The sequence below is a fragment of the Oncorhynchus keta genome, chromosome 22 (genome assembly GCF_023373465.1).
Source record: "Oncorhynchus keta strain PuntledgeMale-10-30-2019 chromosome 22, Oket_V2, whole genome shotgun sequence".
Taxonomy (NCBI): domain Eukaryota; kingdom Metazoa; phylum Chordata; class Actinopteri; order Salmoniformes; family Salmonidae; genus Oncorhynchus; species Oncorhynchus keta.
In genome coordinates, this window is record NC_068442.1 from 3,971,055 (window position 1) to 3,998,306 (window position 27,252).

Sequence of the window (27,252 nt, forward strand, 5' to 3'; positions counted from 1 at the left end):
ACTTGGCTCTGTCATAACCTCACATGGTCTCTCCTATCATTGCTATGCAGACGACACACAATTAATCTTCTCCTTTCCCCCTTCTGATGACCAGGTGGCGAATCGCATCTCTGCATGTCTGGCAGACATATCAGTGTGGATGACGGATCACCACCTCAAGCTGAACCTCGGCAAGACGGAGCTGCTCTTCCTCCCGGGGAAGGACTGCCCGTTCCATGATCTCGCCATCACGGTTGACAACTCCATTGTGTCCTCCTCCCAGAGCGCTAAGAACCTTGGCGTGATCCTGGACAACACCCTGTCGTTCTCAACTAACATCAAGGCGGTGGCCCGTTCCTGTAGGTTCATGCTCTACAACATCCGCAGAGTACGACCCTGCCTCACACAGGAAGCGGCTGTCACGTTCTGACCTTTATTTTCTGTGTTTTTGTATTTAGTTAGTATGGTCAGGGCGTGAGTTGGGTGGGCAGTCTATGTTTGTTTTTCTATGTTGTGGTTATTTCTATGTTTCGGCCTAGTATGGTTCTCAATCAGAGGCAGGTGTCATTAGTTGTCTCTGATTGAGAATCATACTTAGGTGGCCTGGGTTTCACTGTGTGTTTGTGGGTGATTGTTCCTGTCTCTGTGTGTGCACCAGATAGGACTGTTTTGAGTTTCACATTTCTTGTTTTTTTTGTTAGTTTGTTCATGTGTACCTTTACGCATTAAAAAAGTACCATGGACAATTACCACGCCGCGTATTGGTCCCCTGATCCGTTTCGCCTCTCCTCTTCGGAAGAAGAGGAGGAAATTCATTTCAGAATCACCCACCAAAATCGGACCAAGCGGCGTGGTAAAGGACAGCGACGACAGCAGCAGCAGCATCAACAACAGAGGCCACCATCACAGGACTCCTGGACATGGGAGCAGATACTGAACGGAGAGGGACCCTGGGCACGGGCTGGGGAAAATCGCAGCCCCAAAGTAGAGCTGGAGGCAGCGAAAGCTGAGCGGCGGCAATATGAGGAGCCAGCACGGCAGTGCGACAGGTACGAGAGGCAGCCCCAAATTTTTTTTTTTTTTAGGGGGCACACGAGGTGTGGTACTAAGCCAGGTAGCAGACCTGAGCTCACTCCTCGTGCTTATGATAAGCAGCGCATTACTGGTCAGGCACCGTGTTATGCGGTTGAGCGCACGGTGTCGCCAGTGCGTGTCCATAGCCCGGTGCGCTATAGGGCAGCCCCCGAGAGTGCCATGCGAGTGTGGGCATTGAGCCGGGCGTATGGTGCCTGCTCAGCGGGTCTGGTCGCCGGTATGCAGTCTTGGTCCAGGTTATCCTGCGCCGGCTCTGCGTGCTGTGTCTCCGGGGCGCTGGGAGGGTGCAGTGCGTCCTCTGCCTGCGCTCCGCTCGTACCGGGCAACTGTGGGAGTGGAGCCTAGGGGAGAGGTGCGTGTAGTAAGCACTAGATCTCCCGTGCTTACCCACAGCCCGGTTCAACCTGTGCCTGCACTCTGGAGGGTCCGGGCTCGAGTAGTTGTCCAGCCTGGGGAAGTGGTGCCAAGGTTGCGCACCAGAGCTCCAGTGCTCCCCCACAGCCCGGTCTTTCAGGCTCCTCCTAACACCAAGCCTCCTGAAAGTCTCCCCAGCCTGGTAGTTCCTGTGGCAGCCCCACGCACCAGGCTGTCTCTCAGTCTCCTCCCTGCAGGTGCTCCCGCCTGTCCGGCGCCGCTGCCGGAGCGTCCCGCCTGTCCGGCGCCACTGCCGGAGCCTCCCGCCTGTCCGGCGCCGCTGCCGGAGCCTCCCGCCTGTCCGGGCGCCGCTGCCGGAGCCTCCCGCCTGTCCGGAGCCTCCCGCCTGTCCGGCGCCGCTGCCGGAGCCTCCCGCCTGTCCGGCGCCACTGCCGGAGCCTCCCGCCTGTCCGGCGCCGCTGCTGGAGCGTCCCGCCTGTCCGGCGCCGCTGCTGGAGCGCCCACGCCTGTCCGGCTGTCGCTCTGTCTCCTCCTGCAGCAGCTCCACGCACCAGGCTGTCTCTCTGTCTCCTCTCTGCAGGTGCTCCCGCCTGTCCGGCGCCGCTGCCGGAGCGTCCCGCCCATCCGGCGCCGCTGCCGGAGCGTCCCGCCTGTCTGGCGCCGCTGCCGGAGCGTCCCGCCTGTCCGGCGCCGCTGCCGGAGCGTCCCGCCTGTCCGGCGCCGCTGCCGGAGCGTCCTGCGCGCCGCTGCCGGAGCGTCCCGCCTGTCCTGCGCCGTTGCCGGAGCGTCCCGCCTGTCCGGCGCCGCTGCCGGAGCCTCCCGCCTGTCCGGCGCCGCTGCCGGAGCGTCCCGCCTGTCCGGCGCCACTGCCGGAGCGTCCCGCCTGTCCGGCGCCGCTGCCGGAGCCTCCCGCCTGTCCGGCGCCGCTGCCGGAGCGTCCCGCCTGTCCGGCGCCACTGCCGGAGCCTCCCGCCTGTCCGGCGCCGCTGCCGGAGCCTCCCGCCTGTCCGGCGCCGCTGCCAGAGCCTCCCGCCTGTCCGGCGCCGCTGCCAGAGCTCCCCGCCTGTCCGGCGCCGCTGCCGGAGCGTCCCGCCTGTCCGGCGCCGCTGCCGGAGCCCCTCAGCCCAGAGGCGCCAGAGCCCCTCAGCCCAGAGGCGCCAGAGCCCCTCAGCCCAGAGGCGCCAGAGCCCCTCAGCCCAGAGGCGCCAGAGCCCCTCAGCCCAGAGGCGCCAGAGCCCCTGCCCCTCTGTCCAGAGCTTCTGCCCCTCTGTCCCGAGCTGCCCCTCTGTCCAGTGGGGTCATTGAGAGGGGTTGCCATGGTGAGAAAGCCACGGAGGCGGAAAATGAGGCGGACTAAAACAATGGTGAAGTGGGGTCCGCGTCCCGCGCCAGAACCGCCACCGCGGACAGACGCCCACCCAGACCCTCCCCTATAGGTCAAGGTTTTGCGGCCGGAGTCCGCACCTTTGGGGGGGGGTACTGTCACGTTCTGACCTTTATTTTCTGTGTTTTTGTATTTAGTTAGTATGGTCAGGGCGTGAGTTGGGTGGGCAGTCTATGTTTGTTTTTCTATGTTGTGGTTATTTCTATGTTTCGGCCTAGTATGGTTCTCAATCAGAGGCAGGTGTCATTAGTTGTCTCTGATTGAGAATCATAATTAGGTGGCCTGGGTTTCACTGTGTGTTTGTGGGTGATTGTTCCTGTCTCTGTGTGTGCACCAGATAGGACTGTTTTGAGTTTCACATTTCTTGTTTTTTTTGTTAGTTTGTTCATGTGTACCTTTACGCATTAAAAAAGTACCATGGACAATTACCACGCCGCGTATTGGTCCTCTGATCCGTTTCGCATCTCCTCTTCGGAAGAAGAGGAGGAAATTCATTACAGCGGCGCAGGTCCTAATCCAGGCACTTGTCATCTCTCGTCTGGATTACTGCAACTCGCTGTTGGCTGGGCTCCCTGCATGTGCCATTAAACCCCTACAACTCATCCAGAACGCCGCAGCCCGTCTGGTGTTCAACCTTCCCAAGTTCTCTCACGTCACCCCGCTCCTCCACTCTCTCCACTGGCTTCCAGTTGAAGCTCGCATCCGCTACAAGACCATGGTGCTTGCCTACGGAGCTGTGAGGGGAACGGCACCTCAGTACCTCCAGGCTCTGATCAGGCCCTACACCCAAACAAGGGCACTGCGTTCATCCACCTCTGGCCTGCTCGCCTCCCTACCACTGAGGAAGTACAGTTCCCGCTCAGCCCAGTCAAAACTGTTCGCTGCTCTGGCCCCCAATGGTGGAACAAACTCCCTCACGACGCCAGGACAGCGGAGTCAATCACCACCTTCCGGAGACACCTGAAACCCCACCTCTTTAAGGAATACCTAGGATAGGATAAAGTAATCCTTCTCACCCCCCTTAAAAGATTTAGATGCACTATTGTAAAGTGGCTGTTCCACTGGATGTCATAAGGTGAATGCACCAATTTGTAAGTCGCTCTGGATAAGAGCGTCTGCTAAATGACTTAAATGTAAATGTAAATGTAATCATGGGCCTCTTGGCTGCATCTCTGATCAGTCTTCTCCTTGTATGAGCTGAAAGTTTAGAGGGGCGGCCAGGTCTTGGTAGATTTGCAGTGGTCTGATACTCCTTCCATTTCAATATTATCGCTTGCACAGTGCTCCTTGGGATGTTTAAAGCTTGGGAAATCTTTTTGTATCCAAATCCGGCTTTAAACTTCTTCACAACAGTATCTCGGACCTGCCTGGTGTGTTCCTTGTTCTTCATAATGCTCGCTGTGCTTTTAACGGACCTCTGAGACTATCACAGTGCAGGTGCATTTATACGGAGACTTGATTACACACAGGTGGATTGTATTTATCATCATTAGTCATTTAGGTCAACATTGGATCATTCAGAGATCCTCACTGAACTTCTGGAGAGAGTTTGCTGCACTGAAAGTAAAGGGGCTGAATAATTTTGCACGCCTAATTTTTCAGTTTTTGATTTGTTAAAAAAGTTTGAAATATCCAATAAATGTCGTTCCACTTCATGATTGTGTCCCACTTGTTGTTGATTCTTCCAAAAAAAATACAGTTTTATATCTTTATGTTTGAAGCCTGAAATGTGGCAAAAGGTCGCAAAGTTCAAGGGGGCCGAATACTTTCGCAAGGCACTGTAGCTAGCTGTCTTCTACAAATTGTCCTCTAACCAGTAATGTACAGATTATTTTGAGATTCCGTGTGGTTTTTGAGCTTTATTAGTTTTAACAAGACGTGCAACCTCATCTCCTCCCTCTAGCGCCATTGAACTCAACATGATATCGACATGAGTGATTGACAAATAGGTGTTGTGTTTCTCTTTCCATTTTGGCGTCCCCCAAATCAAAATGCATCCCTCCAAAATGTAGCTGACTGTCATCTGCAGGTTGTTCTCTAACCAGCGATGTAAATAATACATAACTCCAGTTTCCATGTGTTTTTTTAGTTGTGTTAGTTTCAGCAATGCCTACAATCTGATTTTAAACCCTATTCGATAGGGTTTTTGGTGCGTGTGCAGTTTATACAAAAACACATGTAATATGATTACTATTGTTGCACATTTACTTCATGTGTAGATACTACATTTTATATTTAGGTTTTCAATACAGTATATCACAAACTGTTTCTGTTTCTGTTTTAACATTGGGATTCTTATCAAAATGTCTTCTCAACAGGAAGCAGCGACAGCATCATTTTCAACTTAAGTTTTAGGAATATAAATTGAACATTCAGCATTCATTTCCAGTGTTATTGTACCTGATCGGGTAAAAACTCCTGAATGAGTCCAAAAATGTGCTTTGGTTTATTTATTTTGATGATATACCAGAAATCACCAAAACAGGTTTTGCTCTGCCTACTGTTACTATGTGGCTTAGCATTAGAACTATAATAATTATAACTATTCATTCTAAGGATGACCCGAATGGTACAATAGTTGCCGTAGTTGGGATATCGATTTGTGTTCGAATTTTTATAAAAAATCATACAGCAGCCAAACCATTCCATATTTATGTTACAGGAAATCCCCATTAGTCCATTTAGAGTGAAGGTGAATCGTTCCCATGATGCTGGCAATGTGAGGGCTGAGGGTCCAGGACTCAACAAGACAGGCGTGGAGGCGGGCACTCCGACCCACTTCACCATCTTCACACAGGGAGCAGGCAAGGCCAAGCCAAAGGTCCAGTTCCCAGCAGCAGAACTGAAGGGAGAGGCTGTCAGGGACTTTGAGATCATAGACAACCATGACAACTCCTACACCGTTAAGTACACCGCTGTTCATCAGGGTCAGATGACCATCTCCGTCACCCATGGAGGGGACCCCATTCCCAAGAGCCCCTTCAATATTACTGTGGCTCTTCCTGTAGATCTGGGAAAGGTCAAGGTTGCAGGACTGGACACCAGTAAGTTCTCAACAATGTACACAGTAACTTTGCAACGTAGAGCCCAAAATGTAATTAATTTGAAAACTGGGTCTTGTTATCTTATTCATTTTATTCTTCTTAGGACCATGTACATCTGACATTGCCTTAGATTATAGCTATATATCATAGCTAATTCTTATTTGCAATGGTGTTGTCAATAGTTTCAATGAGTAGCTGTTAAAACTGACGAATTTAAGATTTAAGCATGTTTGTTCTTGTTATTTTACAGAGGTGGAAGTTGGCAAGGATCAAGAGTTCTACATCAACACCCAGGGAGCCGGAGGAAAGGGCGAGGTGGCTGTCAAGATGACCTCACCCTCTGGCCGACCAATCCTTTACAAGCTGGATTCGGAAACAGCCAATGGAGCCCACTCGGTGAAGTACATCCCCCCAGAGGAGGGGCCTTACAAGGTGGACATCAGCTATGATTGCAACCCCGTCCCTGGATCCCCCTTCGCTGTGGAGGGAGTGATGCCTGCTGACCCATCAAAGGTAAAAGTGACTACAACATTTGACCCTATGAGCTTCAGTGGGATCTATTTTAATGCGAGGCTCATGAAAAGACAGTAACTGTCCGTTGACTGATACTCCAAAATGTAATCTGTACTGAAGCATTATGGATCTTTTTTTGTCCTAATGTTTACACTACGGGCATCGACTTCTTCTTTCTTCTTCATGACATTATGAGTCTCTCTAACATCTATTAACTTTATCCTTCAGGTGCGTGCATACGGCCCAGGCCTGAAGGGAGGCATTGTGGGTAAACCAGCCCCCTTTGCCATTGACACCAATGGAGCGGGCCTCGGCAGGCTGGGCCTGACTGTGGAGGGGTCGTGCAAGGCTAAGATCGAGTGCCAGGACAATGGACACAGTACCTGCTCGGTGTCCTACCTGCCTACCGAGGCTGGAGAGTATGCCATCAATATCCTGTTTGGAAAGCAGCACATCCCTGGGTCTCCTTTCAAGGCAGCTGTTAAGCCATGCCTGGACCCCAGCCAGGTGAGATGAGATGATACTTTATTTAATATACTTTATGCCTTCCATATGCCAAGTTATTGATTTATTGACATGCCTATTGGTTGTGTATTCAGGCTGATTATATCGTTTATATATTTTCCATGTTTCTTTAGGAACGTATGACATCGAATTTGAGATTGTGTGTATGTTTCTGCATCTCTAAAAATATCAACTTAACCTACAGGTCACCGCCAGTGGTCCAGGCCTAGATAAAGCCAAGGCAGGGGAACCAGCCTACTTTACAGTGGACTGCACCAGTGCCGGAGAGGCTGAGCTCACCATCGAGATTGTCTCTGAGTCCGGGGCTGAGTCCGAGGTCCACATCCAGAAGACAGCCGAGGGATCCTTCTCTGTCACCTACATCCCACCTTTCCACGGCACACACACCATCACCATTAAGTACGGGGGTCATGTGGTTCCCAACTTCCCTGCGCTCATCCGAGTGGAGCCGGCTGTTGATACCGGCGGAGTGCAGGTCTATGGACCAGGAGTGCAGCCCAGAGGTAAGGTGGAGTAGTTGTGGAGTGGTTAGGGCATATTACCCTTGCTTAGGTAGGCAAAGTAGGCAAAGGCTCCTATAGCTAAAGGCTACTTAAGCTATTTAACTATAATTTGGTAAATGCCTCAATCTAAGGCTAGCTAGCTACTATACACGGTAGTTTACGAGCAAAACGAAGCATAGCTTACTGATTAAGGCCATATAGCTAAGGCTACTATAGCATACTGGCAAAAAGCTACTATAGCTAAAGTATACTTTAGCTTACTGGAAAAGGTTACTAACACTACTGTAGCTAACAATTACATGCTAACAATTACAGTAGCTTGTGATCCTTCCTTGCGATCCTCTATGTCTGTAGGTGTCATCAAGGAGGTTACCACTCACTTCATTGTGGATGCCCGCAAAATGCCCAAGACCTTCGGTGACCACTTGAAAGCATGCATCATCAACCCTTCAGGCACCAACACAGACACCTACATCACAAACAGGGGAGACGGAACCTTCAGAGTGGAATACACCGCCTATGAGGACGGTAAGAACATGTAGAAGATGAAAACTTTTCCGAAATCTTTCTGATAGCTAAAGTTAGGTTGCTTGGTAGGATATGTTTAATAGGTAGCCGACTCCAAGGACCATAAAGGGAAAACGTAGATGTATACAACGTAGATGTATAGAGGGCAAGTTTTGTTCAACAAGGAATCCTTGAAAAGAGTGATAGCGAGATATTTTCAAATCAAATCAACGTTTGTCACGTGCGCCGAATACAACAGGTTGTAGACCTTACAGTGAAATGCTTACTTACAGGCTCTGACCATCCGTGCAAAAAGGGTATTTGGTGAACAATAGGTAAGTAAAGAAATAATAACAATAGTAAAAATACAGTGAAGAATAACAGTAGGGATGCTATATTGTTAGGAGAAATATATTCTCAAGGTTCATAAGCTGAACTTCAATTAGAATCCTCAGTCTGTGACCCAGAAGTTGTAAGGTTCTGGTTGAAATGAATGAGATACAGACCAGTCCACAATAGTCAGTTACGTTTATTCTCGAGAGCTCTGCCCATCATTTCATGTACACCTCTCATTTCGTCATAAATGTCCCTCCTCCTCTCAGACAATGTCAAAGCTGCTTTTCAATTCCATTCCAACACATACATATTGCTTATCATATGCTACCACATGTTACACAATCTACTGCAAGTCCAATGGTTTCTCCCCTCCCTGGGTGGGGGCAAGACATCTTTCCTGCTGTTAGTTTCACTGTGGTCACAAGTTGTCTGTCACAAGTAGTCTGTTAACACTTCCGCTTTGCCTATGTACAAATATTCTTCATCAGACAGGATAGAATTATGTTAGTTGTAGTTCTACGTTAAATGTATACATCATTTAGTCATTATTCATAAAAATCCCATAACATATATACAGGCACCGGTTAGTCGGGCTGATTGAGGTAGTATGTACATGTAGATATGGTTAAAGTGACTATGCATATATGACGAACAGAGAGTAGCAGTAGCGTAAAAGAGGGGTTGGCGGGTGGTGGGTGGCTGGACACAATGCAGGTGTTTGAGCGGAGGGTTCATTTAGGACTAGATAGATAGAGTAGATAGAAAGGGTATAAATACAGAACGAGGCAGAGGAGGTGATCTGAGGGGTTTAGAGAAGAGAGGCAGAGAGGGGAGAGGGCTTTTTAAATAGAGTTAGTGCTGGAACAGAACAGGTATATATGCTCTGCTCTGTCCTTCTCTGAGCCTCTTCTCTCAGATACAGGAGTAATGGCTAGCTGGAGGTGTTAATAGAGTTCTGTCAAGTTAATGTTATTACGGTATAACAACGGGGGGAAGATGTGTTATTTTTGTGTATTAATGATTAGTCTCACATCTCCATAGTTACCACGTCTCATTCATTATCTGAACGAATCTTAGGAAGAAAGGTTCACTCGTGATAAAATATCAGAAATACATTGAAAATCGTCTTAGATAGATATAACTTAATTGCCCTGCATAGTAACACCAGCTTGGCCATCATACAACATCATGTACAGTATATCTGCCATAAAATGTAATCACCTGTAATCATGTGTATCTGTCCACTGAGAGCACGACACACACACAGCACTGTTAGATATTGAAACCATCTGATTGGTCTGTCTGTTCCAGGTATGCATGTGATTGAGGTACTGTATGACGAGGTGGCCATCCCTAAGAGTCCCTTCAGGGTGTCAGTGGTGGAGGGATGTGACCCCACCCGGGTCAGGGCCTACGGGCCAGGGCTCGAGGGAGGACTCATCAACACACCCAACTGCTTCACCGTCGAGACCAGGTACAATCACAGCAAAGGAAAAGATTGCATACACACAGCCAATGTTTCTGAGCAGGTGCTGGATATCAAATAATCTGTTCAGTAAATGCTCAAAAGAGACAGCACACTGCAACCTATGCTCCCATGTGGTTTATTGATGACAATAACATTTTAGCTAGTTAAGCACATAAGAACACATGATCACAGGAAAATCATTCACGAATCCAATGTCTTTCAATTCTTCCGAAAATGACAAAGCCTTTCCTATGAAAGCAATGTAATTGATGTGAAATTACCATTAAAGTTGATCATTGTCTGTGTTCTCTAGGGGTGCTGGTACTGGAGGCCTGGGCCTGACCATAGAGGGAGCGTCAGAGGCAAAAATGACCTGTAAAGATAACAAAGATGGCAGCTGCAGCGTAGAGTACGTACCCTTCACACCTGGAGAGTACGACGTCAATATCAACTTCGGAGGACACCCCATTCCAGGTAAAGGCTCATACACATACACACTCTAGTTGTATTAGTCGTATGTACAGGATACACATGTTATACATCAAGGATGGGCAGCTGATGTGGGCGGGGGCCACAAAACATCTGAACTCACCATGAGGGGCCGCAGTGGCTCGTGGGTCTGTGTACCCACATCCATACACCCACATACAGCCATACAGCCATGGCTGGCTAAATGACTGCGGAGAGAAAACTAAAGGTTTAAAGTGAATTTCCTGCAATTCTATACAAGTTGCAGAGAGAAGATTTATTTGTATTTATTTTTAATTTCATGCAATTTTGCTATGGGGCGGAGAGAATAATTTGCAGTTTAACAGCTAATTTCCTGCAATTCTATTCATTTTGCCATAAGGTGGAGAGAGACATGTTTGTAGTTTTGATTGTGATATATTAGTGAGCGTGACTAACAAAATCATTGGGGGCCTCCCGGTCAGTATTTTTACCATGATTACCTCAAGTTTTGACAGCAGGCTAGATATTGGCTAAATTGAGTGACTGTCAGTGACTAACATAACAATAGAAAATCTGCTGATACACAACCAAATTTCAAAATTGCATAGAGTTGATCAGGCTGTTGATTGTGTCCTGTGGAATGCTGTCCCACTCCTCTTCAATGGAACTTGCTGGATATTGGTGGGAACTGAAACACACTGTCGTACACGTCGATCCAGAGCATCCCTAACATGCTCAATGGGTGACATGTCTGGTGAGTATGCAGGCGAAGAACTGGGACATTTTCAGCTTCTAGGATTTGTGTTCCTGATCCTTGCAACATAGGGCCGTGCCTTATCATGCTGAAACATGATGAGGTGATGGAGGCGGATTAAGTTGTCCTTAGCTTATACATGCCCATACCATAACCCCACCACCACCATGGAGAACTCTTTTGACAACGTTGACAGGAGAAAAATGGTCGCCCACAGGACGCCATACTCCAGGACGAAAACGGGATTCATCCATGAAGAGCACACTCTTCCAGCGTGCCAGTGGCCATGGAAGGTGAGCATTTGCCCACTGAAGTCGGTTATGACGCCGAGCTGCGGTCAGGAAAAACCCTGGTAAGGACGACGAGCACGCAGATGAACTTCCCTGAGACGGTTTCTGATAGTATGTGCAGAAAGTCTTCGGTTGTGCAATCCCACAGTTTCATCAACTGTCTCGTGGCTTGGTCTCAGCAGGCGAAGAAACCGGGTGTGGAGGTCCTGGGCTGGCAGGGTTACATGTGGTCTGCGTTTGTAAGTCTGGATGGACGCACTGCCAAATTCTCTAAAATGACGTTGGAGGCGGCTTATGGTAGAGAAATGAACATAAAATTCTCTAGCAACAGCTCTGGCAGACATTTTTGCAGTCAGCATGCCAATTGCACACTCCCTCAAAACTTCAGACATCTATGGCATTGTGTTGTGAGACAAAACTGCACATTTAGACCTATAGGGGCAGTATTTCATTTTTGGATAAAAAGACGTGCCCGTTTTTAGCGCAATATTTTGTCACGAAAAGATGCTCGAATATGCTTGGAATTGATAGTTTTGGAAAGAAGACACTCTGACGTTTCCAGAACTGCAAAGATTTTCACTGTGAGTGCCATAGAACAAAATCTACAGGCAAAACCAAGATGTTTGAGTGACCAGGAAATCAACAGGATTTCTGGAGGCACGTTTTCCATGATCTCCTTATATGGCTGTGAATGCGACAGGAATGAACGGACACTTCCTATCGTTTCCCCAGGTGTCTGCAGCATTGTGACGTATTTGTAGGCATATCATTGGAAGATTGCCCATAAGAGCCTACAATTACCAAGTGTCCCGCATGGTGTCTGCGTGGAAATTGGTGCGCAAAAGTCAGGTCCCAGTATTTTTCCATCCGAATCAGAGAAGAATGCACGCTTCTAGGACTGGCATTTCAATGAAGAGATATATGACAAAACACCTTCAGGATTGATTCAAACAACGTTTTCCATGTTTCAGTCGATATTATGGAGTTAATTCGGAAAAAGTTTGACGTTTAGGTGACTGAATTTTCGGTTAGTTTCGGTAGCCAAATGCATAGTAACAAAACGGAACGTTGTGTCCTACACAAGCATCTTTCAGGAAAAACTGGACATCTGCTATGTAACTGAGAGTCTCCTCATTGAAACATCTGAAGTTCTTCAAAGGTAAATTATTTTATTTGATCCCTTTGCTGGTTTTTGTGAATGTTACGTGCTAAATGCTAACGCTAAATGCTAAGCTAGCTATCACCACTCTTACACAAATTATTGATTTTCTCTGGTTCTAAAGCATATTTTGAAAATCTGAGACGACAGGATTGTTAAGAAAATGATAAGCTTGAGGACAGGCATATTTATTTCATTTATTTTGCAATTTTCAGAAATCGCTAATGTTGCGTTATGGTAATGAGCTTGAGGCTGTAGTCACGATCCCGCATGCGGGATGGGGCGGCCTTAGTGGCCTTTTACCACCCCCAGCACAAGGTGCACCTTTGTAATGAGCATGCTGTTTATTCAGCTTCTTTGATATACCACATCTGTCAGGTGGATGGATTATCTTGAGACAAATGCTCCCTAAAAGGGATGTAAACACATTTGTGCACAACATTTGGGAAAATAAGCTTTTTGTGAATATGGAACATTTCTGGGACTTTTTTTTTTTTTAGCTCATGAAACATGGGACCGACACTTTAAATGTATACAGTGCATTCGAAAAGTATTCAGAACCCACATTTTGTTACGTTACATCATTATTGTACAATTGATGTAATTTTTTTCCCTCCTCATACCTTGCCGCAGAAATGTTTTGGTACCCTTCCTCAGATCTGTGCCTCGACACAATCCAGTCTGAGCTCTACAGACAATTCCTTTGACCTCATGGCTTGGTTTTTCTGCATGCTGACATGCATTTATATAGGCAACTGTGCCTTTCCAAATCATGACCTTTATCAGTTGGTAGGCAAGTAACGCCAGGGTAGTGGGTTTCCAAATCATGAATGTATGCAATCAATTGATAAAAGCGTCTTTATATATACCCACAGGTGGACTCCAATCAAGTTTCAATTTCGAGTCTCATAGCAAAGCAACTGAATAATTATCTAAATAAGCTATTTCCCTAATTATTTATTTATTTTGACAAATTTGCAAACATTTCTAAAAACCTGTTTTCGCTTAATCATTATGGGGTATTGTGCGTAGATTGCTGAGCATTTTTTATTTTATTTAATCAATTTTGGATTAAGGCTGAAACTTAACAAAATGTGGAAAAAGTCAAGGGGTCTGAATACTTTCTGAAGGCACTATATACACATATATATATATATATATATATATATATATTTTTTTTTTATTTTTATTTATCATTATTTTTTTTTTAATTGTTTTGTGTGTATGTGAAGTTTTTGAAAATTGATCCGCAGACCCACAAAAGAACAGTTCACGGGCTGCCAGTTGCCCATCCTTGGTTTACACCGTCCAAAGAAATGCTTACTTGCCAGGTTCCTTCTCGACAATGCAACAACAATAAGATTTAATAACAGATAAGACTCCTAACATAAAGTGAATGGCTCAGTAGAATAGAATAAACATTTTAGCGTGAGTATAATACAGGGAGGAACAATTGATGGTCCAATAATTAATAGTCCCCACATAAACACACATAAACACACATAAACACACATAAACACACATAAACACACATACAAACACATACAAACACATACACTTACACACTGCATGGAGAAGAAGCAGCAGAATCATCACCATAATACAAGTTTCAAGTTTATTTGCTATGCATAATGAATAGTGAAAATCTTACCCCAGCTCTCACGATAAAAACACCACAAAAACACAATATCCAATACTTCTCAATATCTCTCTCTTCCACTGGCTGCCTCTGATTGCCTTCTTCCCTGTCATCCTAATAAAAAAGCTGACCATACAGTGTCTCTCCATGTGTCTTCTGCAGGCAGTCCGTTCCGCGTGCCAGTGAGGGATGTGGTGGATCCCAGTAAGGTGAAATGTTCAGGCCTAGGTTTGGGTGACAGAGTCAGAGCCCACCTACCTCAGACCTTTACTGTGGACACTATACAGGCAGGACAGGCAAATCTGGAGGTCAGTCTCATAGGACCATCAGGTAAGAGGAACTCTACATACTTGACTTTACTCACACATGCACACGCTCAAATATAAAAAACACCCATACACACACACACACACACACACACACACACACACACACACACACACACACACACACACACACACACACACACACACACACACACACACACACACACACACACATGAATGTTTACATATAGTGACTTATTTGAATGTAGCTAATCTGTCCTCTTTTCCCCATAGGTTCAGAGCCTGTTGCTGTAAAAAATAACAGTGATGGTACACACACAGTCAACTACACTCCAGTTCGTGATGGCCCTTACACTGTGTCAGTTAAATATGGAGACCAGGAGGTTCCTCGCAGGTGAGACAGACTGGACAAAACTAGATTTACCGGAAACCCTTACTAATATCCTCATTTACTTTTCTGTAGGCATTTCATACATTTTCAATAGGGTCATGAAATATATATACTGTATTTATATTTTTTTGCTCTCTCTCTCTCGCTGTCCACAGTCCATTCAAGGTGAGATCTCAGCCTGGTCATGATGCCAGTAAGGTTTGTGCAAGCGGTCCAGGTCTGGACAAGTCAGGTGTGCCCGCCAGCCTGCCAGTGGAGTTCACCATTGATGCCCGCGACGCAGGAGAGGGACTGCTCACTGTACAAATACTGGTGGGTAACCCCCCACCCCCACCCCACCCCCCCACACACACCCCACACACATTAACATCCTCTTCCCCTGTAGGACCAAGAATGCAAGCCAAAGAAGGCTACCATCTATGATAACAGAGATGGGACCTACACAGTGTCTTACGTACCAGACTCCACCGGCCCTTACACAATCATGATCAAGTATGGAGGCGATGAGATCCCCTACTCTCCCTACCATATCTTAGCCCTGCCCACTGGAGACGCCAGCAAGTGTCTGCTCACTGGTACACCTCTCATTTTCCCTTCCCTTCTCTTCTATTTTATTTTCTCTTTTCAATAGTCTGACCATTTTCTCTCTCCTTATTCCCAGTGTCTATCGGAGGACATGCCCTGGCATCAGGTCTGACTAAGATGCAGGTGCACGAGGAGGCCATCATCTCTGTGGACACAAAGGCTGCTGGGAAGGGCAAGGTGACCTGCTCGGTCATGACCCCAGAGGGGGTGGAGCTAGACATGGATGTGCAGGAGAACCGTGATGGAACCTTCGACATCTACTACACTGCTCCAGAACCAGGAAAATACGTCATCACCATCCGCTTCGGAGGACAGCACATACCCAAGAGCCCCTTCCATGTTACGGTTGAGTACATATTAGTAATATAGATGTGTGTTAATTAATATATATACACACTACTATTCAAAAGTTTGGGGTCACTAAGATTTTAAAAGAAAAGCACAATTTTTGTCCATTAAAATAACATCAAATTGATCACATATATAGTGTAGATATTATTAATGTTGTAATTGACTATTTTAGCTGGAAACGGCTGATTTGTTATGGAATATCTACCTAATGGGCCTCTGTACATAGGCATACATCACTCGTGTTCCAATTTTAAAAGGCTAATTGATGATTAGAAAAACCTTTTTCAATTATGTTAGCACAGCTGAAAAATGTTGTCCTGATTAAAGAAGCAATTAAACTGGCTTTATTTAGACTAGTTGGGTATCTGGAGCATCAGCATTTGTGGGTTCGATTACAGGCTCAAAATGGCCAGAAACAAAGAACTTTATTCTGAAACTTGTCAATATATTCTTGTTCTGAGAAATGAAGGCTTGCTCCGTTGTTTAAAGGGGCCTCCCACTCCTCTTTTTATTCTGGTTGGAGCCAGTTTCGGCTGTTCTGTGAAGGGAGTAGTACACAGCGTTCATTTCTCAGAACAAGAATAGACTGACAAGTTTCAGAAGAAACGTCTGTGTCTTTTGCAGACGTTTTTACGCAGAACAACTTATAGTTAGTGCATTCATCTTATTAAGATACTGTAGCTAGTTGGGACAACCACATATCACAGTCATAGTAAGCGAGTGCGACGGAGGGTGCTGTGGGATTATTTACGATACTCTTTCAAGAGATAGGGTTTCAGATGTTTTCAGAATATGGGTAGGGCCTCTGCTGTCCTAGCTACAGGGAGAAGCTGGTTCCACCATTGGTGTGCCAGGGCAGAGAAGAGCTTGGACTGGTAAGAGCGGGAGCCAAAAGACCAGAGGTGGCAGAGGTGTAGGTGTGGGTGTAGGGTTTGAGCATAGTCTGAAGGGAGGAGCAGTTCCTCTTGCTACTCAGTTGATAAGTACTATGGTCTTGTAGTGGATTCGAGCTTCGGCTGGAAGCCAGTGGAGTGTGCGGAGGAGTGGGGTGACATGGGAGAACTTGGGAAAGTTGAACACCAGGTTGGCTGCAGCATTCTGGAATAGTTGCAGGGGTTTGATGGCACAAGCGGGAGCCCAGACCACATCGAGTTGCAGTAGTCCAGATGGGAGATGACAAGTGCCTGGACTAGGACCTGCGCCACTTCATGTGTGAGGTAGGGTCGTGCTCTACGGATGTTGTAGAGCATAAACCTGCAGGAGCGAGTAACTGCTTTTATGTTGACAGAGAACGACAGGGTGTTGTCCTGGGTCTCGGCAAAGGATATCCACTCTGGGAGGGGGACACTTTGGAGTTGTCAACTGTGATGGAGAGGTCTTTGAGTGGGCAGGCCTTCCCCGGAAAGAAGAGCAGCTTCGTCTTGTCGAGGTTGAGCCTGAGGTGGTGGGCCGACATCCAAGCTGGTATATCTGCCAGGCACGCAGAGATGCGTGTCGCCACCTGAGTGTCAGAAGGGGGGAAGAAGAAAAGTAGTTGAGTGTCATCCGCATAGCAATGATAGGAGAGACTATGTGAGGATATGGCAGAGCTGAGTGACTTGGTATATAGAGAGAAGAGGCCGAGCCCTGGGGGACACCAGTCGTGAAAGTACGTAGTGCAGACACAGATCCTCTCCACATCACCTGGTAGGATCGGCCTGCCAGGTAGGATGCAACCCAAGAGTGTGCAGAGATGCCCAGCCCTGAGAGGGTCGATTTGATGTTTCGATGTGTCGAAGGCAGTGGATAGATGTAGGAGGATGAGAACAGAGTATAGAGATTTAGCTTTGGCAGTGCAGAGAGCCTCCATGACACGAAGAAGAGCAGTTTCGGGTTGAGTGACCCATCTTGAAGCAGGACTGGTTAGAGTCAAGAAGGTTGTTCTGAGAGAGATAACGAGAGAGTTGGTTAGAGACAGCATGCTCGTGTATTTTGGAAAGTACAGAACAAAGGGATACCGGCCTGTAGTTTTTACGACAAAGGAGTCGAGTGTTGGTTTTTTGAGGAGGGGAGTGACTCAGGCAATTTTGAAGTCAGAGGGGACGCAGTCAGTGGTCAGGGATGAGTTGATGAGGGAAGTGAGGAATGGGAGAAGGTCTCCAGAGATGGTCTGGAAATGGGAGGGGGGGTGGGGGTGGGGTCGAGTGGGTAGGTTGTCGTGCGTTCGGACCACACTAGTTGCAGGATTTAATCTGGAGAGAGAGGGGGAAAAGAGGTCAAGAAGTAGGGTAGTTCTGTGTGAGTGGGACCAGTGGACTCAATAGGCTGAGTGAATGAGGAGCGGATGTTGTCAACCTTTTCAAAGTGGTTGACAAAGTCTGCAGAGATGGAGGAGGGAGGGGGAGGAGGTGAAGAAAAAGGAAGGCTGTGAAGGTGGAAAAGAGTTTCCTAGGGTTAGAGGCAGAAGCTTGAAATGTAGAGTAGAAAGTGGCTTTAACAGTGGATACAGAGGAAGAGAAGGTAGATAGGAGGGAGTGAAGGGATGATAGATCCTCTGGAATGTTAGTTTTCCTCCAATTTTGTTCAGCTGCCCACATGCTGTTTTGTAAGCTTGCAATGAGTCACTCAGCCACGGAGCAGGAGGGGAGGGCCAAGCCGGCTGGTAAGAAAGGGGACAGTACGAGTCATAGGATGAGAAAAAGGGAGGAGAGTAGGGTTGAAGAGCAGAATCAGGAGACAGGAGGGATAATAATGTAGCAGAAGGGAGAGAAAATAGGATAAGAGGAGAGAGTAGTGGGAGAGAGAGCGAAGATTGCGACGGCGTAGGACCATCTGGCTAGGGCCTGAGTGGCTAGGTTTGGAGGAGAGGAAGACAGAAAAGGAAACAAAGTTGTGATCAGAGAGCTGGAGCGGGGTTGCAGTGAGATTAGAACGGCAAACAGCCTTTAGTAAAAATGAGGTCAAGCGTATTGCCTGCCTTGTGAGTGGGAGAGGTCTGGGAAAGGTTGAGGTCAAAAGAGGCAATGAGGGGAAAGAGAGAGTTGGAAAGAAATGAATCGAAGTCAGACGTCAGAAGGTTGAAGTCACCAAGTATGAAGAGCGGTGAGCCATCGTCAGGAAATTAGCTTATCATGGTGTCAAGCTCATTGAGGAACTCTCTAAGGGCACCTGGTGGGCGATTGATGACAACAATGTTAAGCTTGAGTGGACAAGTGACAGTGACATCATGGAATTCAAATGAGGGGATGGACAGATGAGAGAGGGAGAAAAATCCAAAATATTCACTTAGGAGAAATGAGTAGCCATGTGCCACCACCACGACGACCAGATGCTCTCGGACTATGAAATACAACATAATCAGATGAACAGAGAGCAGCTAGAGTAGTAGTGTTGTCTGGGGTGATCCATGTCTCCATCAGTGCCAAAAAGTTAAGGGACTGAAGCGCAGTATAGACTGAGATGAACTCGGGCGTTCTTGACTGCAGATCGGCAGTTCCAAACACCAGAGACCAGGAATTCCACATGGGTTATGCGCCCAGGGTACAGTAAATTAGGGTAGCAGCCAAGGAGTGGGGAGTGTCTGTATAGCCTACAGGGAGAGGAGCGAACTGGGATAGAAAACAGACACATAGTTGCCAGAGCTACAGAATAGCAAAAATTTGATTAAAATGTAAATGTAATTTTCAGGTAGTCATTTAGCAGACACTCTTATCCACAGTGACTTACAGTTAGTGTATTGATCTTAAGTAGCTAGGTGGGTATCACAGGAATAGAAATACATTTCTCCTGAATCAGAGACACGAATTGGGGGGAAGGGGGTCTGTTGAGAGAGTGGTGTGGAGCATTCTGGGGGACAATACTAACATTGGGTAATACTTCACTTAATGCTTTATAACTTGTTGTTATCATGTATGAATCTTTATAATGTCTTATAAGTGTTTAACAACATTTTAACTGAGTCAAAAAGGCTGCATTAAAGTTAAATTTTTACTTTGTATAGACATAGCTTGCTATAGTTACTCGTACATGTATCATATGCCCTTTTAGGCAACAAATGAGCCCATTGTCCTTAGTGACGGCATGGATCAGTTCCGCCCTCTCAACCTGGTCATCCCGTTCACTGTACAGCAGGGACCGATCACAGGTACAGGGACTTTTCCGGAAACTTTCCCAAATTTCCCAGGTTTCCCCCCAAAACCCCAGTTAAAGGATTCCCTCTCTGCTTATGCAAGGGTGCAAAGATTATCCGGATCAGGATTTGGGGGAAATTTGGGAAACTTTACAGAATGTTGTAATCTTAACAGATACTCATTAACACATAAAACAGTACACTGGTACCTGTAGATACTCTCACTGTTTCTGACACAATGACACACTCACTTTCCTTTCCTGGAATTTCCAGGTGAGGTGCGTATGCCCTACGGTAAGACTGCCCATCCCTACATAATAAATGACATTGATGGGACCATCACAGTTAAATCCAACCCTACTGAAAACGGTCTGCACGAGATGGACATCAAGTATGAAGGAAATCACATCCCAGGTAATCACATCCCAGGTACTGTCACGTCCCAGGTAATCACATCCCAGGTAATCACATCCCAGGTAATCACATCCCAGGTAATCACATCCCAGGTACTGTCACGTCCTGACCTTAGTTCCTTTTGTATGTTTCTACTTTAGGTTGGTCAGGGCGAGAGTTGGGGATGGGCATTCTATGTTTTGTTCTTGTGTTTATATTTCTATGTATTTGGCCTGGTATGGTTCCCAATCAGAGGCAGCTGTCAATTGTTGTCTCTGATTGAGAACCATACTTAGGTAGCCTGTTTTCCCACTCTTGGGTGTGGGAGGTTATTTTCCGTTTCAGTGTTTTTCACCATTCGGGACTGTTTTGTTTTTTCTTTATTCGCTTGTTCGTTTGTTTCCTGTGTTCAGTGTAATAAATATGATGAACACTTGCCACACTGCATATTGGTCCGATATTTCCTACTCCTCCTCAGAAGAGGAAGACGACAACCGTTACAGGTACTATGTGTCTGTCAAAACCAGAGGAGAAAACACCTTATGTTAGCCTGTCTTCAAACTAAACCCAGACTCAATTTAAGTAGTTATGCTCAATTAATACTCTTATGTTTATATTTCAACAACAAAAAATCCAGCTCGTGTAACGATGTGCGCTGAGAGCCGGGAAGCAAGTTCAGGGAGTGAGTGTCTTAATAAATAACGCCTGGGGAACGAACAGCCTGGTGACCTAGAGGCCAGAGAGGGAGCACATGTGACAGTATCCCCTCCCCGACTCGTGGCTCCAGCCGCAGGACACCGACCAAAATGATGATCCCGTGGATCAGGAGCAGACCGGTCACTTCTGCTGAGGCGCAGGAAACCTGTCAGTCCGGCTGAGAAGCGGGAGCATTGCGACCTAGAGCGCAGGAGAGAGAGCATACGTGACGGTACCCCCTCCCCAGCGAGTTCTGGGGCGCTGGAACCTGAGCCTGGCAATCCGGCTGAGGCATGAAAGCCAGACGAGCCGGCTGAGGCAGCGGAGCCTGGTGATCCGGTTGAGGCATGAGAGCCTGACGAACCGACGGAGGCAGGGTAGCCTTTAGATCTGTCTGAGGCATGAGAGCCTGTAGCGGTTCCCAGACCCGACCAAATTCCCACCAGAAAAAAAGAAAAAAAAGAATGATGCTTCCCTTAGGTAAGGCGTTATTTTGTAACAATGTGCGCTGAGAGTCGGGAAGCAAGTTCAGGGAGTGAGTGTTTTAATAAATAAACCCAACATAATACAAAAATAAGAAACACGAACAACAATGCACAGAACTGACAGGAACAGAAACACTAACACCTGGGGAAGGTACGAAAGGGAGTGACGTATACTTGTATAGAGAAGGTAATCAGGGAAGTGATAATCATAATCAGGTGAGTCTGATTATGCCCAGGTGCGCGTAACAATGATGACAGGTGTGCGCCATAACGAGCAGCCTGGTGACCTAGAGGCCAGAAAGGGAGCACACGTGACAGCTCAGGTGTTTAAACAGGCGTATTTATGTAAATGAATGTTAAATGAATGTTAAATAAACTTTTTTCTGATGGTCCATTCCCTCCATTAAATCTCTCCCCCTCACAGGAAGCCCCCTCCAGTTCTATGTGGATGCTATGAACAGTGGTCTGGTGACAGCATACGGCCCTGGTCTCTGTCAAGGGTCCATCAACAAACCTGTCACTTTCATTGTGGTCACCAAGAACGCTGGAGAAGGTACTTCTTCTGACTATTTTTCTTATTTAAACCAATACTTTTGGAACACAGTTTTATTGACTTGTATCCCCCCTGTCCACAATGATGGGAAAACATTTCTCCATCTAATCCTATGTAGATAGTTGAGTAGATCTCTCTCTCTTTCTTTCTTTCTTCCCCCCTACAGGTGGTTTATCCCTAGCGGTGGAGGGTCCTTCTAAGGCAAAGATCACCTGTAAAGACAATAAGGATGGAACCTGTACTGTATCCTACCTGCCCACCTCACCAGGAGACTACAAGATCATTGTCAAGTTTGACAACAAACACATAGCCGGCAGCCCCTTCACAGCTAAAATCACTGGTGAGTGGGTCTGGACCAGAACACTCAGGGGTGCACCCACATACAGTCACAATGCCACTCATACTTTTGCCTTGAAATCACTGGTATATTGATCAATCATATGTGTTGTAGGGCTCTACGTAAAATGGTATTCGGGATGGTTAGTAAAGGGTTAGCAAATGATTTGTAAGTGTAAGTAAATGGTCAGTCATTGTGAGTGAATGTTCGTAATTGTTTGTACATGTTAGTAACTGTTAGTTAATGGTAAGTAAATGGTTAATACATGTTATTATGTAGTTAGTAAATGTTAATAAATGGTTTGTCAATCTATTTTCCATTTCTCTCTATCAAGGTGATGACTCTATCAGGACATCCCAGCTCAACGTGGGGACAGCAGCAGACTTGTCACTGAAGATCACAGAGTCTGACCTGAGTCTGCTGACGGCTAATATCAGAGCTCCATCAGGCAACGAAGAGCCGTGTTTGCTCAAGAGACTGCCCAGCAGACACATAGGTGAGATACTACCCACTAGTCTGGCCTGAGCTAGAGACTTTCAATAACATGGCGCTGGTGGGTAGAATAAATGGTTTAGTTTCCTTACTCTGAAGCAAAGTATATTTTTCTCCGTGTGAACCATCAGTCTTGGGACAGACAGACAGACAGACAGACAGACAGACAGACAGACAGACAGACAGACAGACAGACAGACAGACAGACAGACAGACAGACAGCACTGAGTTCAACTTTCTTGAAGCATAAAATGATGTCAGAATTTGTGAATCCTTTAACTAATCCCCGTTTAAATATTCTGTTCAAATATCTACTTACACACTCCTCTCCTCCATCTCTCCATCTGCAGGTATCTCCTTCACCCCTAAGGAGGTGGGAGAGCACGAGGTGAGCGTGAAGAAGAACGGTAAGCACGTGACCAACAGCCCTTTCAAGATCCAGGTTGGCCAGTCAGATATTGGCGAGGCCAGTAGGGTCAAGGCCTTTGGTAAAGGACTGGTGGAGGCACACACCTTCAAAATGGCTGAGTTCTTTGTGGACACTAGGGATGCAGGTAAGGCACGTTAGACATATTAAAGGAAAGATTCACCCATTTTGAATGTTTATAGTTTTTGTGCATCACTAAGTGATGTTCTATCGATTCCCAGAGTCATTTCAAGTGTTCATGTGTGTCTGACCTATTCGCTGTTCAAGCAGGCAAGAAATACAGCCGGTATGACGAGTTTCGCATCAACATTCAAAATGGGTATATCGTTCTTTTAAGCTAATCTAACCCATATCTGATAAAGTTCATTGACAGATACAATGCTCTCTCCATTGCCTTACGTCTTTCTCTTTTTCTTCAGGTTATGGTGGTCTGGGGTTGTCGATCGAGGGTCCGAGTAAAGTGGATATTAACTGTGAGGTTGTGGAGGATGGGACGTGCAGAGTCAGTTACTGCCCCACAGAGCCAGGCAACCACATCATCAACATCAAGTTTTCTGACAAGCACATCCCAGGTTAGTGTTTCTTTGTCTTACTTCAGTTTTGTAAATGTTATCAAAAATGTGTCAAATCCGTAAATTAACTTGGTTTAGGTGAGATTGCGTTTCATTATCGAAACAACATTGTCAATCACTGTTACCTGTGATTTTTTTTATCTGCGCCAATTCCGGTTTCGGACCTCTCCTTGGCTAATACACTTCTCCCTGACCTCACTAATTGGCTGTTGCTGGTACTCTCTGATTGGCTGATCCTCAGGAAGTCCTTTCACAGTGAAGGTGACAGGAGAAGGAAGGATGAAGGAGAGCATCACCAGGAAGAGAACTGCCCCCGCCATCGCTTCTATTGGCAGCGCCTGTGGCCTCAACCTCAAAATCCCTGGTGAGCACAGCCTAACAACAGCTGGTGCGCGATATCTAATGTTAAGGGAGTCTCAGGTCTTTGCTCGCCTGAATTACAATACCTCATGATAAGCTACAGACCATACTATTTCCCAAGAGTTTTCATCTATATGTTTTGTAGCTGTCTATTTACCACCACAAACTGATGCTGCCACTAAGACCACACTCAACAACCTGTATAGGGTCATAAGCAAACAAGAAAATGCACATTCAGAGGCAGTGTTTGTCATGGCCAGTGATTTTAATGCAGGAAAACTTAAATCCGTTTTACCTCATTTTTACCAGCATGTCACCCGTGCAACTAGAGGTGACAAAACTCTAGATCACCTTTATTCCATACACAAAAACCATCACCAGACCATAAATTCTATTCTCCTGCTTCCTGCTTATAAGCAAAAACTCAAACAGGAAGTACAAGTGACTTGCTCAATACAGAAGTGGTCTGATGAATCGGATGCTAAACTACGGGACTGTTTTGCTAGCACAGATTTTAATATCTTCCAGGATTCATCCGATAACATTGAGGAGTTTACCACATCAGTAACTGGCTTCAATTAATAAGTGCATTGACGACATCGCCCCCAGAGTTACTGTACAGTACTTACATACCAGATCCAGAAGCCATGGGTTACAGGTAACATTCGCACTGAGCTAAAGGCTTGAGCTGCCGCTTTCAAGGAGCGGGACACTAATACGGACGCTTATAAGTAATCCTGCAATGACCTCTGATGAGCCATCAAATAGGAAAAGCATCAATATAAGACTAAGATCGAATCCCACTACGCCGGCTCTGATGCTCGACGGATGTGGCAGGGCTTGCAAACTATCATGTATTTCAAAAGGAAACTGAGCTGTGAGTTGCCCAGTGACACAAGCCTACCAGATGAGCTAAATGCCTTCTATGCTCGCTTCGAGGCAAACAACACTGAGTCATGCATGAGAGCAACAACTGTTCCAGACAACTGTGTGATCTCTCTCTCCGTATGTGAGTAACACCTTTAAACAGGTTGGCATTCGCAAGGCTGCGGAGACAGACGGAATACCAGGCCACATACTTAGAGCATGCACTGACCAGCTTGAAAGTGTCTTCACTGAAATTTTCAACTTATCCCTGACCGGGTCTGTAATACCAATACCATGTTTCAAGCTGAACACCATAGTCCCAGTGCCATAGTCCCCACCCCCGTGCCCAAGGACACCAAGGTAACCTGCCTAAATGAATATCACCCTGTAACCCTCACATCTATTGCCTTGAAATATAATAATGCTGTTCATTGACTTCAGCTCAGCATTTAGCACCATAGTCCCCTCCAACTTCATTACCAAGCTCAGGACCCTAGGACTGAACATCTCCCTCTGCAACTGGATCCTGGACTTCCTGATGGGCCGCCCCCTAGGCGATGACGGTAGGCAACAACACATCCACTACGCTGATCATCAACACAGGGGTCTCTCAGGGGTGTGTGCTTAGTCCCTCCTGTACTCCCTGTTCACCAACGACTGCGTGGCCATGCACGACTCCAATACCATCATCATGTTTGCTGATGATACGCCGGTGGTAGGACTGATCATCAACGACGATGAGGCAGCCTATAAGGGGAGGTCAGAGACCTGGGAGTGGTGCCAGAACAACAAGTTCTCACTCAATGTTAGCAAGACAAAGGAGCTGATCATGGACTACAGGAAACTGAGGAGCAAGCACTCCCCCATCCACATCGATGGGGCTGTAGTGGAGTGGGTCGAGAGCTTCAAGTTTCTTGGTGTCCAAATCACTAAGGAATTTACATAATCCACACACACCCACACAGTCGTGAAGAGGGCACGACAGCACCTCTCCCCCCTCAGCAGGCTGAAAATATTTGGCATGGGCCCTCAGATTCTCAAAAAGTTCTACAGCTGCACCATTGAGAGCATCTTGACTGGCTGCATCACTACTTGGTACAGCAACTGCTACAGAGGGTGGTGAGTATGGCCATTGCATCACTGGGGCCAAGCTCCCTGCCTCCATACCAGGTGGTGTCAGAGGCAGGCCCAAAGAATTGTCAAAGACTCCAGCCACCCAAGCCATAGACTGTTCTCTCTGCTACCGCACGGAAAATGGTACCAGTGCATCAAGTCTGGAACCAACAGGGCCCTGAACAGCTTTTACCACCAAGCCATAAGACTGCTAAACAAACAAGACTGCAAAATAACTAATCAAATGGCTACTCGCTGCTGCTACTGTCAATTATCTATCCTGTTTCCTAGTCACTTTATACCACCTACAGTGCATTTGGAAAGTATTCACACCCCTTAACTTTTTCCACATTTTGTCACGCTTCAGCATTATTCTAAAATGGATTAAATTGTTTTCCTCTTTGGATTAAATTGTTTTGTCACCTCTTTGTCACCTTGTTTTCCTCATCACTCGACACACAATACCCCATAATGTCAAAGCAAAAACCGTTTTTTTTTTTCATTTATGCAAATATTTAAAAAATTCCAATTTACTTAAGTATTCAGACCCTTTACTCAGTACTTTGTTGAAGCACCTTTGTCAGTGATTACAGCTTGGCACACCTGTATTTTGGGAGTATCTCCCATTCTTCTCTGCAGATCCTCTCAAGCTCTGTCAGTTTGGATGCGGAGCGTCGCTGCACAGCCATTTTCAGGTCTCTCCAGAGATGTTCGATTAGGTTCAAGTCAGGGCTCTGGCTGGGCCACTCAAGGACATTGTCCCGAAGCACTCTGGAGCAGGTTTTCATCAAGGATATCTCTGTACTTTTCTCCATTCATCTTTCCCTCAATCCTGACTAGTCTCCCAGTCCGTGCTCCTGAAAAACATCCCCACAGCATGATGCTGCCACCACCATGCTTCACCGTAGGGATGGTGCCAAGTTTCCTCCAGATGTGACGCTTGGCATTCAGGCCAAAGAGTTCAATCTTGGTTTCATCAGACCAGAGAATCTTGTTTCTCATGCCCTGAGAGTCCTTTCGGTGATTTTTGGCAAACTCCAAGCGGGCTGTCGTGTGCCTTTTACTGAGGAGAGGCTTCCGTCTGGCCACTCTACCAAAAAGACCTGATTGCTGCAGAGATGGTTGTCGTTCTGGAAGCTTCTGCCATCTCCACAGAGGAACTCTAGAGCTCTGTCAGAGTGACCATCGGGTTCTTTGTCACCTCCCTGACCAAG

The 27,252-nt window shown here is 46.6% G+C and overlaps 1 protein-coding gene across 1 annotated transcript in view; it reads left to right on the forward strand.

The window, feature by feature from the left end:
• LOC118400943 (filamin-C-like) overlaps window positions 1–27,252 on the forward strand; it is a 78,597-nt gene that overhangs the window by 38,648 nt on the left and 12,697 nt on the right. Inside the window, exons 14-33 of the mRNA XM_052474607.1 lie at window positions 5,496–5,877; window positions 6,128–6,390; window positions 6,619–6,897; window positions 7,100–7,418; window positions 7,773–7,946; window positions 9,573–9,735; window positions 10,043–10,203; window positions 14,184–14,351; window positions 14,582–14,702; window positions 14,855–15,011; window positions 15,085–15,274; window positions 15,361–15,629; window positions 19,662–19,758; window positions 20,017–20,157; window positions 21,742–21,870; window positions 22,037–22,210; window positions 22,542–22,703; window positions 23,050–23,253; window positions 23,546–23,698; window positions 23,940–24,062. Of these exons, the coding sequence (XP_052330567.1) occupies window positions 5,496–5,877; window positions 6,128–6,390; window positions 6,619–6,897; window positions 7,100–7,418; window positions 7,773–7,946; window positions 9,573–9,735; window positions 10,043–10,203; window positions 14,184–14,351; window positions 14,582–14,702; window positions 14,855–15,011; window positions 15,085–15,274; window positions 15,361–15,629; window positions 19,662–19,758; window positions 20,017–20,157; window positions 21,742–21,870; window positions 22,037–22,210; window positions 22,542–22,703; window positions 23,050–23,253; window positions 23,546–23,698; window positions 23,940–24,062 (3,829 nt within the window). The remainder of the gene's footprint in view (window positions 1–5,495; window positions 5,878–6,127; window positions 6,391–6,618; window positions 6,898–7,099; window positions 7,419–7,772; window positions 7,947–9,572; window positions 9,736–10,042; window positions 10,204–14,183; window positions 14,352–14,581; window positions 14,703–14,854; window positions 15,012–15,084; window positions 15,275–15,360; window positions 15,630–19,661; window positions 19,759–20,016; window positions 20,158–21,741; window positions 21,871–22,036; window positions 22,211–22,541; window positions 22,704–23,049; window positions 23,254–23,545; window positions 23,699–23,939; window positions 24,063–27,252) is intronic.